General features: G+C 46.7%; 1 protein-coding gene across 3 annotated transcripts in view; it reads right to left on the bottom strand.

The window, feature by feature from the left end:
* EPHX2 (epoxide hydrolase 2) overlaps positions 1 to 16855 on the bottom strand; it is a 145945-nt gene that overhangs the window by 20655 nt on the left and 108435 nt on the right. For 2 of the 3 annotated variants that reach the window (XM_075341300.1, XM_075341302.1), the window contains exon 19: positions 10745 to 11074. The exons of the other annotated variant lie outside the window; for it this stretch is intronic. In XM_075341300.1, coding sequence (XP_075197415.1) covers positions 10999 to 11074 — 76 coding nt within the window. In that variant the 3' untranslated portion in view covers positions 10745 to 10998. Of the gene's footprint in view, positions 1 to 10744; positions 11075 to 16855 lie in introns of those variants that run through there. 3 annotated transcript variants of the gene reach the window in all.

Genomic DNA, 16855 nt, shown 5'->3' with positions numbered 1-16855 from the left:
TTAAGAAAAGTAGCAGTTCATGCATGCCGTATACATGCTGTATACTTGTTATATCTCACCAGGAAATGTGAATGCTCATAGCCTCAGATGAGCAGTTCTTGAGCAACACGGACAGGCAGCGCTGGTGCAGCAGGACGGTCAAGATGGAGAAAAGTGGTATCAAATATGTAATGGATTTTGAGATGCCAAAATGGTGTAGCAGAGCTGGGGCAGTGATGACTGATGGAGCAAAGCTGGAGCAGTGATGACTGATGGAGCAGAGCTGGGGCAGTGATGACTGATGGAGCAGAGCTGGGGCAGTGATGACTGATGGAGCAAAGCTGGAGCAGTGATGACTGATGGAGCAGAGCGGGGGCAGTGATGACTGATGGAGCAGAGCTGGAGCAGTGATGACTGATGGAGCAGAGCTCGAGCAGTGTGACTGATGGAGCAGAGCTGGAGTAGTGATGACTGATGGAGCAGAGCTGGGGCAGTGATGACTGATGGAGCAGAGCTGGAGTAGTGATGACTGATGGAGTAGAGCTGGAGCAGTGATGACTGATGGAGCAGAGCTGGAGCAGTGATGACTGATGGAGCAGAGCTCGGGCAGTGATGACTGATGGAGCAGAGCTGGAGCAGTGATGACTGATGGAGCAGAGCTGGGGCCGTGATGACTGATGGAGGAGAGCTGGGGCAGTGATGACTGATGGAGCAGAGCTGGGGCAGTGATGACTGATGGAGCAGAGCTGGGGCAGTGATGACTGATGGAGCAGAGCTGGAGCAGTGATGACTGATGGAGCAGAGCTGGGGCAGTGATGACTGATGGAGGAGAGCTGGGGCAGTGATGACTGATGGAGCAGAGCTGGGGCAGTGATGACTGATGGAGCAGAGCTGGGGCAGTGACGACTGATGGAGCAGAGCTGGGGCAGTGATGACTGATGGAGCAGAGCTGGAGTAGTGATGACTGGTGGAGCAGAGCTCGGGCAGTGTGACTGATGAAGCAGAGCGGGGACAGTGATGACTGATGGAGCAGAGCTGGGGCAGTGATGACTGATGGAGCAGAGCTGGGGCAGTGATGACTGATGGAGCAGAGCTGGAGCAGTGATGACTGATGGAGCAGAGCTGGGGCAGTGATGACTGATGGAGCAGAGCTGGGGCAGTGATGACTGATGGAGCAGAGCTGGGGTAGTGATGACTGATGGAGCAGAGCTGGAGCAGTGATGACTGATGGAGCAGAGCGGGGGCAGTGATGACTGATGGAGCAGAGCTGGGGCAGTGATGACTGATGGAGCAGAGCTGGAGCAGTGATGACTGATGGAGCAGAGCTGGGGTAGTGATGACTGATGGAGCAGAGCTGGGGCAGTGATGACTGATGGAGCAGAGCTGGGGCAGTGATGACTGATGGAGCAGAGCTGGGGCAGTGATGACTGATGGAGCAGAGCTCGGGCAGTGTGACTGATGGAGTAGAGCTGGAGCAGTGATGACTGATGGAGCAGAGCTGGGGTAGTGATGACTGATGGAGCAGAGCTGGAGCAGTGATGACTGATGGAGCAGAGCTGGAGCAGTGATGACTGATGGAGCAGAGCTGGGGCAGTGATGACTGATGGAGCAGAGCTGGGGCAGTGATGACTGATGGAGGAGAGCTGGGGCAGTGATGACTGATGGAGCAGAGCTGGGGCAGTGATGACTGATGGAGCAGAGCTGGGGCAGTGACGACTGATGGAGCAGAGCTGGGGCAGTGATGACTGATGGAGCAGAGCTGGAGTAGTGATGACTGGTGGAGCAGAGCGGGGACAGTGATGACTGGTGGAGCAGAGCTCGGGCAGTGTGACTGATGAAGCAGAGCGGGGACAGTGATGACTGATGGAGCAGAGCTGGGGCAGTGATGACTGATGGAGCAGAGCTGGGGCAGTGATGACTGATGGAGCAGAGCTGGAGCAGTGATGACTGATGGAGCAGAGCTGGGGCAGTGATGACTGATGGAGCAGAGCTGGGGCAGTGATGACTGATGGAGCAGAGCTGGGGCAGTGATGACTGATGGAGCAGAGCTGGAGTAGTGATGACTGATGGAGCAGAGCTGGGGCAGTGATGACTGATGGAGCAGAGCTGGAGCAGTGATGACTGATGGAGCAGAGCTGGGGCAGTGATGACTGATGGAGCAGAGCGGGGGCAGTGATGACTGATGGAGCAGAGCTGGGGCAGTGATGACTGATGGAGCAGAGCTGGAGCAGTGATGACTGATGGAGCAGAGCTGGGGTAGTGATGACTGATGGAGCAGAGCTGGAGCAGTGATGACTGATGGAGCAGAGCTGGGGCAGTGATGACTGATGGAGCAGAGCTCGGGCAGTGTGACTGATGGAGTAGAGCTGGAGCAGTGATGACTGATGGAGCAGAGCTGGGGTAGTGATGACTGATGGAGCAGAGCTGGAGCAGTGATGACTGATGGAGCAGAGCTGGGGCAGTGATGACTGATGGAGCAGAGCTGGGGCAGTGATGACTGATGGAGCAGAGCTGGAGCAGTGATGACTGATGGAGCAGAGCTAGGGCAGTGATGACTGATGGAGCAGAGCTGGGGTAGTGATGACTGATGGAGCAGAGCTGGGGCAGTGATGACTGATGGAGCAGAGCTGGGGCAGTGATGACTGATGGAGCAGAGCTGGAGCAGTGATGACTGATGGAGCAGAGCTGGGGCAGTGATGACTGATGGAGCAGAGCGGGGGCAGTGATGACTGATGGAGCAGAGCTGGGGCAGTGATGACTGATGGAGCAGAGCTGGGGTAGTGATGACTGATGGAGCAGAGCTGGAGCAGTGATGACTGATGGAGCAGAGCTGGGGCAGTGATGACTGATGGAGCAGAGCTCGGGCAGTGTGACTGATGGAGTAGAGCTGGAGCAGTGATGACTGATGGAGCAGAGCTGGGGCAGTGATGACTGATGGAGTAGAGCTGGAGCAGTGATGACTGATGGAGCAGAGCGGGGGCAGTGATGACTGATGGAGTAGAGCTGGAGCAGTGATGACTGATGGAGCAGAGCTGGAGCAGTGATGACTGATGGAGTAGAGCTGGAGCAGTGATGACTGATGGAGCAGAGCGGGGGCAGTGATGACTGATGGAGCAGAGCTGGGGCAGTGATGACTGATGGAGCAGAGCGGGGGCAGTGATGACTGATGGAGTAGAGCTGGAGCAGTGATGACTGATGGAGCAGAGCTGGAGCAGTGATGACTGATGGAGTAGAGCTGGAGCAGTGATGACTGATGGAGCAGAGCGGGGGCAGTGATGACTGATGGAGCAGAGCTGGGGCAGTGATGACTGATGGAGCAGAGCTGGGGTAGTGATGACTGATGGAGCAGAGCTGGAGCAGTGATGACTGATGGAGCAGAGCTGGGGCAGTGATGACTGATGGAGCAGAGCTGGGGCAGTGATGACTGATGGAGCAGAGCTGGAGCAGTGATGACTGATGGAGCAGAGCTGGGGCAGTGATGACTGATGGAGCAGAGCTGGGGCAGTGATGACTGATGGAGCAGAGCTCGGGCAGTGATGACTGATGGAGCAGAGCTGGAGCAGTGATGACTGGTGGAGCAGAGCTCGGGCAGTGATGACTGATGGAGCAGAACTGGAGCAGTGATGACTGATGGAGCAGAGCTGGAGTAGTGATGACTGATGGAGCAGAGCTGGGGTAGTGATGACTGATGGAGCAGAGCTGGGGCAGTGATGACTGATGGAGCAGAGCTGGGGCAGTGATGACTGATGGAGCAGAGCGGGGGCAGTGATGACTGATGGAGCAGAGCTGGGGCAGTGATGACTGATGGAGCAGAGCTGGGGCAGTGATGACTGATGGAGCAGAGCTGGAGCAGTGATGACTGATGGAGCAGAGCTGGGGCAGTGATGACTGATGGAGCAGAGCTGGGGCAGTGATGACTGATGGAGCAGAGCTGGGGCAGTGATGACTGATGGAGCAGAGCTGGAGCAGTGATGACTGATGGAGCAGAGCTGGAGTAGTGATGACTGATGGAGCAGAGCTGGGGCAGTGATGACTGATGGAGCAGAGCTGGGGCAGTGATGACTGATGGAGCAGAGCTGGGGTAGTGATGACTGGTGGAGCAGAGCTCGGGCAGTGATGACTGATGGAGCAGAACTGGAGCAGTGATGACTGATGGAGCAGAGCTGGAGTAGTGATGACTGATGGAGCAGAGCTGGGGTAGTGATGACTGATGGAGCAGAGCTGGGGCAGTGATGACTGATGGAGCAGAGCTGGGGCAGTGATGACTGATGGAGCAGAGCTGGAGCAGTGATGACTGATGGAGCAGAGCTGGGGCAGTGATGACTGATGGAGCAGAGCGGGGGCAGTGATGACTGATGGAGCAGAGCTGGGGCAGTGATGACTGATGGAGCAGAGCTGGAGCAGTGATGACTGATGGAGCAGAGCTGGGGTAGTGATGACTGATGGAGCAGAGCTGGAGCAGTGATGACTGATGGAGCAGAGCTGGGGCAGTGATGACTGATGGAGCAGAGCTCGGGCAGTGTGACTGATGGAGTAGAGCTGGAGCAGTGATGACTGATGGAGCAGAGCTGGGGTAGTGATGACTGATGGAGCAGAGCTGGAGCAGTGATGACTGATGGAGCAGAGCTGGGGCAGTGATGACTGATGGAGCAGAGCTGGGGCAGTGATGACTGATGGAGCAGAGCTGGAGCAGTGATGACTGATGGAGCAGAGCTGGGGCAGTGATGACTGATGGAGCAGAGCTGGGGCAGTGATGACTGATGGAGCAGAGCTCGGGCAGTGATGACTGATGGAGGAGAGCTCGGGCAGTGATGACTGGTGGAGCAGAGCTCGGGCAGTGTGACTGATGGAGCAGAACTGGAGCAGTGATGACTGATGGAGCAGAGCTGGAGTAGTGATGACTGATGGAGCAGAGCGGGGACAGTGATGACTGGTGGAGCAGAGCTGGAGTAGTGATGACTGGTGGAGCAGAGCTCGGGCAGTGTGACTGATGGAGCAGAACTGGAGCAGTGATGACTGATGGAGCAGAGCTGGAGTAGTGATGACTGATGGAGCAGAGCGGGGACAGTGATGACTGATGGAGCAGAGCTGGAGTAGTGATGACTGGTGGAGCAGAGCTCGGGCAGTGTGACTGATGGATCAGAGCTGGAGCAGTGATGACTGATGGAGCAGAGCTCGGGCAGTGATGACTGATGGAGCAGAGCTGGGGCAGTGATGACTGATGGAGCAGAGCTCGGGCAGTGTGACTGATGGAGTAGAGCTGGAGCAGTGATGACTGATGGAGCAGAGCTGGAGCAGTGATGACTGATTGAGCAGAGCTGGAGCAGTGATGACTGATTGAGCAGAGCTTGGGCAGTGATGACTGATGGAGCAGAGCTGGAGCAGTGATAACTGATGGAGCAGCGCTGGAGTAGTGATGACTGATGGAGCAGAGCTGGGGCAGTGATGACTGATGGAGCAGAGCTGACTCAGGGAGACTCAGGTGTCGACTCCCAGACTTGTAGTGCCTAGGCAGGCTAGCAAGAGTTAATATCTGCTGTTAATATCCTTTTGTCACATGCTATGGGAGAACCAGTCATATTCACTCTCCTCCTATATATGCTGGCTGGACTGTTCTAGTAGTGCCAGCTATAGCTTTTCTATACTGGTCTGGAGAGCTGGATTTATCCAGGCTTACTGGTGGTTGTGTTTAATATTGTTGCGAGCAGTTTAGGTGTAAACCTTTTCTTTCCTTTTTGTGTCTTTGTGTTGCTGCCTTGCTACTTTTGCTTTTCACTTTAGGTTCTTAGTGTTTATTCCGGAGATTGGGCAGTGGGACTTTGCTTCCCCCCACTGTGTCAGCCTTGTCTATTATTTCCCTTACACTCCAGCCCCTTCCTTGGGAACAGATTAGCTTTATTTGGGAGTACAGCAAGGTAAGGACCCAGGCATCTCCACCATCAGGGGTAATCCCTGGCACGGGGATAGCCTAGCGCCCCCTAGCGTGAGGAACAGTGTAGGAACCCTTTGTCCCTGTCTATTCTATAGTCACATTGTGACAACAATGGTAGAATCATAACAGCATTGGCTAATGTATTGTTTGAACAATGGTTGATGCGGAAGGACCTAACACAACGTAGTGGCAGGATGCCAACAACCTGAAAACTCGGGTAACATTCAGCTACCTGAGCCTGGTTATGTAACCCAAAGTGAGACGTCACAGACATCAGACTGCAGAGATACCCTGACAAATAAAAAAAGGATGACGTGCACTGTGCTGGGGTCAAAAGAGAGGAGTAACAATATTTTGCACTGTAATTAGAGATCATAAAAAATATGTAAGTACTCGGGTCGGGATTCCACTTTGGTACTATATGGCAGCGGGACAGTGCAGGCAAAGGCAGTTCGAGCAGCGATGCTACGGCTGCTATAAAATACCGCTAGGACCAGGGGACTACAAATAATTTTGCTCATCTGCTTAAAGTGCAAACTGTCAAACTTGGGTTTCGCCTACACTGGCTTCTTCTGGGGCCTGTATAAAAGAAGTTTGTAAAGCAAGGAATTGTGGAAGAACAGGCTTCTGTGTAAGGGGTTCTAAGCGTCCTACAAGACATGGTACCAGTAGGTCAAAACTGTATTTTTTATATATAATATACACACACTCACACTATACAGAAGTATGTGGACTCTGACCGATTCACTTTTTTTTATATACTATAAGTGAGTACACCCCCAATGTTTGTAAATATTTTCCAGCATGGCTTTACCTCTCTTGGCCCTGGAGGTCAAAAGAGCTTCTCAGGAGCCGCTGGATCCTCTTCCCGGATCTGATGGATGTTACAGACCTTGCGATCCTTCACCTTCCTTTTGAGGAGGCCCCACAGATGCTCCATAGGGTTTAGGTCTGGAGACGCTCGGCCGGTTCAGCACCTTAAGGCCCAGTGCCCACGCTGTGTAGTTTTGACGCGTATTTTCAGAAATCTGCAGCAAAATCTGCATGTCCATTGTGAAGCCAGCAAAGTCTATGAGAATGCAGAAGTGCTGTGCCCATGTTGCTTATTTTTCCCTTGCCTATTTGGTGCAGATTTGGTGCAGAAAAAATGAAATCTGCACCAAATACGCAAGGGAAAAATACTCAGCACTTCTGAATTCTCATATTTCCCTCATATTCCCATAGCTGGCAGCACTCATGCAGCCCCAAACCATTACCCTCCACCACCATGCCAGACTGAAGGCAGGACACTTTTCTTTGTCCTACTCACCTGAAGCCGCCACACACAACGACACCATTTTACCCAAATAAGTTTATCTTGGTCTCATCAGACGACAGGACAGTTCCAGTAATCCATGTCCTTAGTGTTGTCTTCAGCAAACTACGGCTTTCATGTGCATCATTTTTAGAAGAGGCTTCCTTCTGGGATGACAACCATGCAGAGCAATGTGCTGACAGGTGGACCCCCCCACCCCTGTATATAAATTAATCCATAGAGATAACAATACTTTATATATGTCCCATTTTACATATGTTATATGAGTCGCTAGTGTAGCTTCAGTATAGTTATCTTTTTAGTCATTTATACGTGTTTCCAGGGTTCTATAACCGGCGTTATGCAGCCTCTTCCCGCACTCTTCTGTTTGTTGTAACTTTTTTTGGGAATTATTTGTTTTCATTTCTTGTTGACGTATCCCATTATCTGCATTATCCCATTATTATTATTAGCGATGATCTGCGTGTCCGGACTCCTCTCTGTCACACCTGCGATGCTCTGCAGAATAGTTATCGGTAATTTCTTCAGTCGCAGTGGATCTGAGCTGGCTGTCAGTCAGTATCGGGTTGTGGTTACAGCCGCCTCTCATTGTACTCGTATACTGAGCTGTGACTGAAGAGTTGCACTATCACTGACTGAAAGCCAGAGGCTGCCAGGAGGAGTAAAGCTCATTTCCTCCCAGTAGCCGGGCTTTCAGTGTGGCAGCTGCACGGTTTTAGAATTCTTTTTACCTGCATATTAACCCCATATCTACAAATTAATCACTTTTTTTTTTTTTTACATGACAGGTTCCTTTTAAGAGACAGAAGCTGCAGCTGCATCCCCCTCCTCCCTTTCTACAACAGGCAATGGAGTGAAGCCGTGGCTTCTGAGCGCACTTGTTTCCTTCCTCAGATGGTGCGTGCACTCACTGCATACACTGAGGTCTATACATTGATGGAAGCATAGATGTCCAAGACTCCGCAATATACAGCCCCTCCCCCACATACAGCCCCTGCCCCGTATACAGCCATATCCCACTTCCCAATATAGAGCCTCACCCCAATATACAGCCCCTCCCCAGTATACAGCCATGTCCCACATCCCAATATAGAGCCTCACCCCAATATACAGCCCCTCCCCAGTATACAGCCATGTCCCACTCCCCAATATACAGACCCTCCCCAATATACAGCCCCTCCCTCTATATAGAGCACCTCTTGATCTCATGTTACTGAGTGGATTACAGTTGGATCACTTGCTGTACTCACAATGTGCGGAGTACAGAGCCCAGGTCACCATCTGCTTATATCATTAGCTGGAGATGTGACACGTGTCGGCCATCCCACCTTCCCTCCATCTTGCCTTCCCCCCATCCTACCATCCCTCCATCCCCCTATCCCCCTATCCTGCTGTCCCCTTATCCCTCCATCCCTGTAATCCGCCATCCCTCCAACCCTCCATCCCACCGTCCCCCTATCACTCCATCCCTCTAATCCGCCATCCTTCCGTTCCCCTATCCCTCCGTCCCTCTATCCTGCTGTCCCTCTGACCCTCCATCCCCCTATCCCTCCATCCCTCTATTCAGCTGACCCTCCATCCTGCCACCCCCATCCCTCCATCTTGCTGTTCCTGCATCCTGCCATCCCCCTATACCTCCATCCTCCTATCCCTCCATCCTGGCGTCCCTGTATCCCTCCATCCCTCTATTCCACCGTTTCTCCATCCTGCCGTCTCTGTATCCCTCAATCTTGCTGTTCCTGCCATCCCACCTTCCCCCTATCCCTCCATCTTTCTATTCCACCGTCCCTCCATCCCGCCGTCCCCCTATCCCTCCATCTCTCTATTCCACTGTCCCTCCATCCTGCCGTCCCTGTATCCCTCCATCTCTCTATTCCACTGTCCCTCCATCCCCCTATCCCTCCATCCCTCTATTCCACTGTCCCTCCATCCTGCTGTCCCTGTATCCCTCCATCCCACTATCCCTCCATCTCTCCATCCCTCTATTCCGCTGTCCCTCCATCCTGCCGTCCCCTTATCCCCCTGTCCCTCCATCCCTCTATTCCGCTGTCCCTCCATCCTGCCGTCCCCTTATCCCCCTGTCCCTCCATCCCTCTATTCCGCTGTCCCTCCATCCTGCCGTCCCCTTATCCCCCTGTCCCTCCATCCCTCTATTCCGCCGTCCCTCCATCCTACCGTTCCCCTATCCCTCCATCTCTCCATCCCTCTAGTCCACTGTTCCTCCATCCTGCCGTCCCTGTATCCCTCCATCCCGCCTTCCCCCTATCCCTCCATCTCTCTATTCCACCATCCCTCCATTCTGCCGTCCCTGTATCCCGCCATCCCCCTACCCCTCCTTCTCTCCATCCCTCTATTCCGCTGTCCCTCCATCCTGCCGTTCCCCTATCCCTCCATCTCTCCATCCCTCTATTCCACTGTCCCTCCATCCTGCCATCCCCTTATCCCCCTGTCCCTCCATCCTGCAGTCTCTGTATCCCTCTATCCCGCCTTCCCCCTATCCCTCCATCTCTCCATCCCTCTATTCCACTGTCCCTCCATCCTGGCGTCCCTGTATCCCTCAATCCCGCCGTCCCCCTATCCCTCCATCTCTCCATTCCACTGTCCCTCCATCCTGCCATCCCCTTATCCCCCTGTCCCTCCATCCCTCCATCCTGCCGTCCCTGTATCCCTCTATCCCGCCTTCCCCCTATCCCTCCATCCCTCTATTCCACTGTCCCTCCATCCTGGCGTCCCTGTATCCCTCCATCCCAACGTCCCCCTATCCCTCCATTTCTCCATCCCTCTATTCCACTGTCCCTCCATCCTGGCGTCCCTGTATCCCTCCATCCCGCCGTCCCCCTATCCCTCCATTTCTCCATCCCTCTATTCCACTGTCCCTCCATCCTGGCGTCCCTGTATCCCTCCATCCCGCCGTCCCCCTATCCCTCCATTTCTCCATCCCTCTATTCCGCTGTCCCTCCATCCTGGCGTCCCTGTATCCCTCCATCCCGCCGTCCCCCTATCCCTCCATTTCTCCATCCCTCTATTCCACTGTCCCTCCATCCTGGCGTCCCTGTATCCCTCCATCCCGCCGTCCCCCTATCCCTCCATTTCTCCATCCCTCTATTCCACTGTCCCTCCATCCTGGCGTCCCTGTATCCCTCCATCCCGCCGTCCCCCTATCCCTCCATTTCTCCATCCCTCTATTCCGCCGTCCCTCCATCCTGGCGTCCCTGTATCCCTCCATCCCGCCGTCCCCCTATCCCTCCATCTCTCCATCCCTCTATTCCACTGTCCCTCCATCCTGGCGTCCCTGTATCCCTCCATCCCGCCGTCCCCCTATCCCTCCATTTCTCCATCCCTCTATTCCGCCGTCCCTCCATCCTGGCGTCCCTATATCCCTCTATCCCGCCGTCCCCCTATCCCTCCATCTCTCCATCCCTCTATTCCGCCGTCCCTCCATCCTGCTGTCCCTCGATCCCGATGTCTCACCATCCCTCCATCCCGGCGGCGGTACAGACGCACTGTTCCATTACTGCAAAATTTTGTTTAATCGTTTCCACCATATTATTATTCTCCACAATTGGCTCCTTCTGTGAAAGGTTCAGGGTTAATCATTAAATGGGATTGTAAGAAAATTCATTCTCCGCGCCGGACCGGCCGCTAATAACAATGCCGCCCTGCATTAGCCGCATGACCAGCAGACAATTAGCGGCCGCTGGATTGTGTCAGGGAGGTATTAGGGATATATTCTGAGGACAATCGTGACCAAGACTTTGGGGCGTAAAGAATCTCAGAGCTTAGAAGAGACGGACGCGGGGTGCACTTCTCCCAGCCACTTAATGAGGATTTCATTCACGGCAGCCGGTCTACAAGAGAGAACACAGGGCATAAATCACACAAAGCTACGGAAAACCGGGCAACATGACGAGGCGCGAGATACTACAATACACCGCTGTCACATATGTATATTCCTGTACAGGGCCGCCACGAGGAATTGCAGGGCCCCGTACTGGCAAAATATTCGTCACACACACACACACACAGTCATTGCCAAAAATGTTAGCACCCTTGAAGTTATCCCAGAAAATGAAGTATTTCCCTCAGAAAATTAATAATACACCCTCTACACCGCCCCTTTCCATAATACATCCTCTACTCCACCCTTCTCAGTGATATCTCCTCCTCACTGCCCCTATTTATAATATCCCCCCACACACTGCCCCTCTGTATAATATACCCCCCCAAACAATGCCACGCTGTATAAAATCCCCTCAAACACTGCTCCTCTGTACAATGTCCCCACACAATGTCCCTCTGTATAATATCCCACCCACACACACTGCCCCTCTGTATAATATCTCTCCCACACACACTGCCTCTCTGTATATCTCTCCCACACATACTGCCTCTCTGTATAATATACCCCACACATTGCCCCTGTGTGTAATTCCCCCACACAATCACCTAATTATAATATTCCCCCACACACTACTCCTCTGTATAGTATCCCCCATACACACACTACCTCTCTGTATATCTCTCCCACACACTGCCTCTCTGTCTAATATCCCACACACACACTGCCCCTCTGTATAATATCCCACACATAGCTCTTCTGTGTAATATCCCCACACACACTGACCCTGTGTATGATATCTCTCACATACGCCGCAAATACACTGCCCCTCTGTATACTATCCCCCACACAAGCTGCACCTTTTTATAATATCCTCCCACACACACTGCCCCTCTGTATATCACCCCCCACACACTACCCCTCTGTATACTATCCCACCTACACACACTGTCCCTCTGAATAATATCCCCCATACATACACACACACACACACACACGTACATAAGAGCAGTATTATAGTAGATATATTCTTGTACCTAGGGGGCAATATTATAGTAGTTATATTCTTGTACATAGGGGCAGTATTATAGTAGTTATATTCTTGTACATAGGGACAGTATTATAGTAGTTATATTCTTGTACATAGGGGGCAGTATTATATTAGTTATATTCCTGTACATAGGAGTAGTATTATAGTAGTTATATTCTTGTACATAGGGGCAGTATTATAGTAGTTATATTCTTGTACATAGGAGCAGTATTATAGTAGTTATATTCTTGTACATAGGGGCAGTATTATAGTAGTTAAATTCTTGTACATAGGGGCAGTATTATAGTAGTTATATTCTTATACATAGGGGCAGTATTATAGTAGTTATATTCTTGTATATAGGGGCAGTATTATAGTAGTTATATTCTTGTATATAGGAGCAGTATTATAGTAGTTATATTCTTGAACATAGGGGGCAGTATTATAGTAGTTATATTCTTGTACATAGGAGCAGTATTATAGTAGTTATATTCTTGTACATAGGAGCAGTATTATAGTAGTTATATTCTTGTACATAGGGGTCAGTATTATAGTAGTTATATTCTTATACACAGGGGTCAGTAATATAGTAGTTATATTCTTGTACATAGGGGCAGTATTATAGTAGTTATATTCTTGTACATAGGGGCAGTATTCTAGTAGTTATATTCTTGTACATAGGGGGCAGTATTATAGTAGTTATATTCCTGTATATAATGTATATAGGAGCAGTATTATAGTAGTTATATTCTTGTACATAGGGGTCAGTATTATAGTAGTTATATTCTTGTACATAGGGGGCAGTATTATAGTAGTTATATTCTTGTATATAGGAGCAGTATTATAGTAGTTATATTCTTGTACATAGGGGTCAGTATTATACTAGTTATATTCTTGTACATAGGGGCAGTATTATAGTAGTTATATTCTTGTACATAGGGACAGTAGTATAGTAGTTATATTCTTGTACATAGGGGGCAGTATTATACTAGTTATATTCTTGTACATAGGGGCAGTATTATAGTAGCTATATTCTTGTACATAGGGGCAGTATTATAGTAGTTATATTCTTGTACATAGGGGGCAGTATTATAGTAGTTATATTCTTGTACATAGGGGCAGTATTATAGTAGTTATATTCTTGTACATAAGGTCAGTATTATAGTAGTTATATTCTTGTACATAGCGGGCAGTATTATAGTAGTTATATTCTTGTACATAGGAGCAGTATTATAGTAGTTATATTCTTGTATATAGGGGGCAGTATTATAGTAGTTATATTCTTGTACATAGGGGGCAGTATTATAGTAGTTATATTCTTATACATAGGGGCAGTATTATAGTAGTTATATTCTTGTATATAGGGGCAGTATTATAGTAGTTATATTCTTGTATATAGGGGCAGTATTATAGTAGTTATATTCTTGTACATAGGAGCAGTATTATAGTAGTTATATTCCTGTATATAATGTATATAGGAGCAGTATTATAGTAGTTATATTCTTGTACATAGGGGTCAGTATTATAGTAGTTATATTCTTGTACATAGGGGGCAGTATTATAGTAGTTATATTCTTGTACATAGGGGCAGTATTATAGTAGTTATATTCTTGTATATAGGGGCAGTATTATAGTAGTTATATTCTTGTATATAGGGGCAGTATTATAGTAGTTATATTCTTGTACATAGGAGCAGTATTAAAGTAGATATATTCTTGTACATAGGGGGCAGTATTATAGTAGTTATATTCTTGTACATAGGGGGCAGTATTATAGTAGTTATATTCCTGTATATAATGTATACAGGAGCAGTATTATAGTAGTTATATTCTTGTACATAGGGGCAGTATTATAGTAGTTATATTCTTGTATATAGGGGCAGTATTATAGTAGTTATATTCTTGTACATAGGGGCAGTATTATAGTAGTTATATTCTTATACATAGGGGCAGTATTATAGTAGTTATATTCTTGTATATAGGGGCAGTATTATAGTAGTTATATTCTTGTATATAGGAGCAGTATTATAGTAGTTATATTCTTGTACATAGGGGGCAGTATTATAGTAGTTATATTCTTGTACATAGGAGCAGTATTATAGTAGTTATATTCTTGTACATAGGAGCAGTATTATAGTAGTTATATTCTTGTACATAGGGGTCAGTATTATAGTAGTTATATTCTTATACATAGGGGTCAGTAATATAGTAGTTATATTCTTGTACATAGGGGCAGTATTATAGTAGTTATATTCTTGTACATAGGGGCAGTATTCTAGTAGTTATATTCTTGTACATAGGGGGCAGTATTATAGTAGTTATATTCCTGTATATAATGTATATAGGAGCAGTATTATAGTAGTTATATTCTTGTACATAGGGGTCAGTATTATAGTAGTTATATTCTTGTACATAGGGGTCAGTATTATAGTAGTTATATTCTTGTACATAGGGGGCAGTATTATAGTAGTTATATTCTTGTACATAGGGGCAGTATTATAGTAGTTATATTCTTGTACATAGGGGCAGTATTATAGTAGTTATATTCTTGTACATAGGGGCAGTATTCTAGTAGTTATATTCTTGTACATAGGGGGCAGTATTATAGTAGTTATATTCCTGTATATAATGTATATAGGAGCAGTATTATAGTAGTTATATTCTTGTACATAGGGGTCAGTATTATAGTAGTTATATTCTTGTACATAGGGGGCAGTATTATAGTAGTTATATTCTTGTACATAGGAGCAGTATTATAGTAGTTATATTCTTGTACATAGGAGCAGTATTATAGTAGTTATATTCTTGTACATAGGGGTCAGTATTATAGTAGTTATATTCTTATACATAGGGGTCAGTAATATAGTAGTTATATTCTTGTACATAGGGGCAGTATTATAGTAGTTATATTCTTGTACATAGGGGCAGTATTCTAGTAGTTATATTCTTGTACATAGGGGCAGTATTCTAGTAGTTATATTCTTGTACATAGGGTGTAGTATTATAGTAGTTATATTCTTGTACATAGGGGCAGTATTATAGTAGTTATATTCTTGTACATAGGGGCAGTAGTATAGTAGTTATATTCTTGTACATAGGGGGCAGTATTATAGTAGTTATATTCTTGTATATAGGGGCAGTATTATAGTAGTTATATTCTTGTATATAGGGGCAGTATTATAGTAGTTATATTCTTGTATATAGGGGCAGTATTATAGTAGTTATATTCTTGTACATAGGAGCAGTATTATAGTAGATATATTCTTGTACATAGGGGGCAGTATTATAGTAGTTATATTCTTGTACATAGGGGGCAGTATTATAGTAGTTATATTCCTGTATATAATGTATATAGGAGCAGTATTATAGTAGTTATATTCTTGTACATAGGGGTCAGTATTATAGTAGTTATATTCTTGTACATAGGGGCAGTATTATAGTAGTTATATTCTTGTACATAGGGACAGTAGTATAGTAGTTATATTCTTGTACATAGGGGGCAGTATTATAGTAGTTATATTCTTGTACATAGGGGCAGTATTATAGTAGTTATATTCTTGTATATAGGGGCAGTATTATAGTAGTTATATTCTTGTATATAGGGGCAGTATTATAGTAGTTATATTCTTGTACATAGGAGCAGTATTATAGTAGATATATTCTTGTACATAGGGGGCAGTATTATAGTAGTTATATTCTTGTACATAGGGGGCAGTATTATAGTAGTTATATTCCTGTATATAATGTATATAGGAGCAGTATTATAGTAGTTATATTCTTGTACATAGGGGTCAGTATTATAGTAGTTATATTCTTGTACATAGGGGCAGTATTATAGTAGTTATATTCTTGTACATAGGGACAGTAGTATAGTAGTTATATTCTTGTACATAGGGGGCAGTATTATAGTAGTTATATTCTTGTATATAGGGGCAGTATTATAGTAGTTATATTCTTGTATATTGGGGCAGTATTATAGTAGTTATATTCTTGTACATAGGAGCAGTATTATAGTAGATATATTCTTGTACATAGGGGGCAGTATTATAGTAGTTATATTCTTGTACATAGGGGGAAGTATTATACTAGTTATATTCTTGTACATAGGGGCAGTATTATAGTAGTTATATTCTTGTACATAGGGGCAGTATTATAGTAGTTATATTCTTGTACATAGGGGGCAGTATTATACTAGTTATATTCTTGTACATAGGGGCAGTATTATAGTAGTTATATTCTTGTACATAGGGGCAGTATTATAGTAGTTATATTCTTGTACATAGGGGGCAGTATTATACTAGTTATATTCTTGTACATAGGGGCAGTATTATAGTAGTTATATTCTTGTACATAGGGGCAGTATTATAGTAGTTATATTCTTGTACATAGGGGGCAGTATTATAGTAGTTATATTCTTGTACATAAGGTCAGTATTATAGTAGTTATATTCTTGTACATAGCGGGCAGTATTATAGTAGTTATATTCTTGTACATAGGAGCAGTATTATAGTAGTTATATTCTTGTATATAGGGGGCAGTATTATAGTAGTTATATTCTTGTACATAGGGGGCAGTATTATAGTAGTTATATTCTTATACATAGGGGCAGTATTATAGTAGTTATATTCTTGTATATAGGGGCAGTATTATAGTAGTTATATTCTTGTATATAGGGGCAGTATTATAGTAGTTATATTCTTGTACATAGGAGCAGTATTATAGTAGTTATATTCCTGTATATAATGTATATAGGAGCAGTATT

This window comes from Anomaloglossus baeobatrachus, chromosome 3, assembly GCF_048569485.1.
Source record: "Anomaloglossus baeobatrachus isolate aAnoBae1 chromosome 3, aAnoBae1.hap1, whole genome shotgun sequence".
Taxonomy (NCBI): domain Eukaryota; kingdom Metazoa; phylum Chordata; class Amphibia; order Anura; family Aromobatidae; genus Anomaloglossus; species Anomaloglossus baeobatrachus.
The sequence above is the reverse complement of the archived record's forward strand: the minus strand, read 5'-3'. Positions and strand labels throughout refer to the sequence as shown.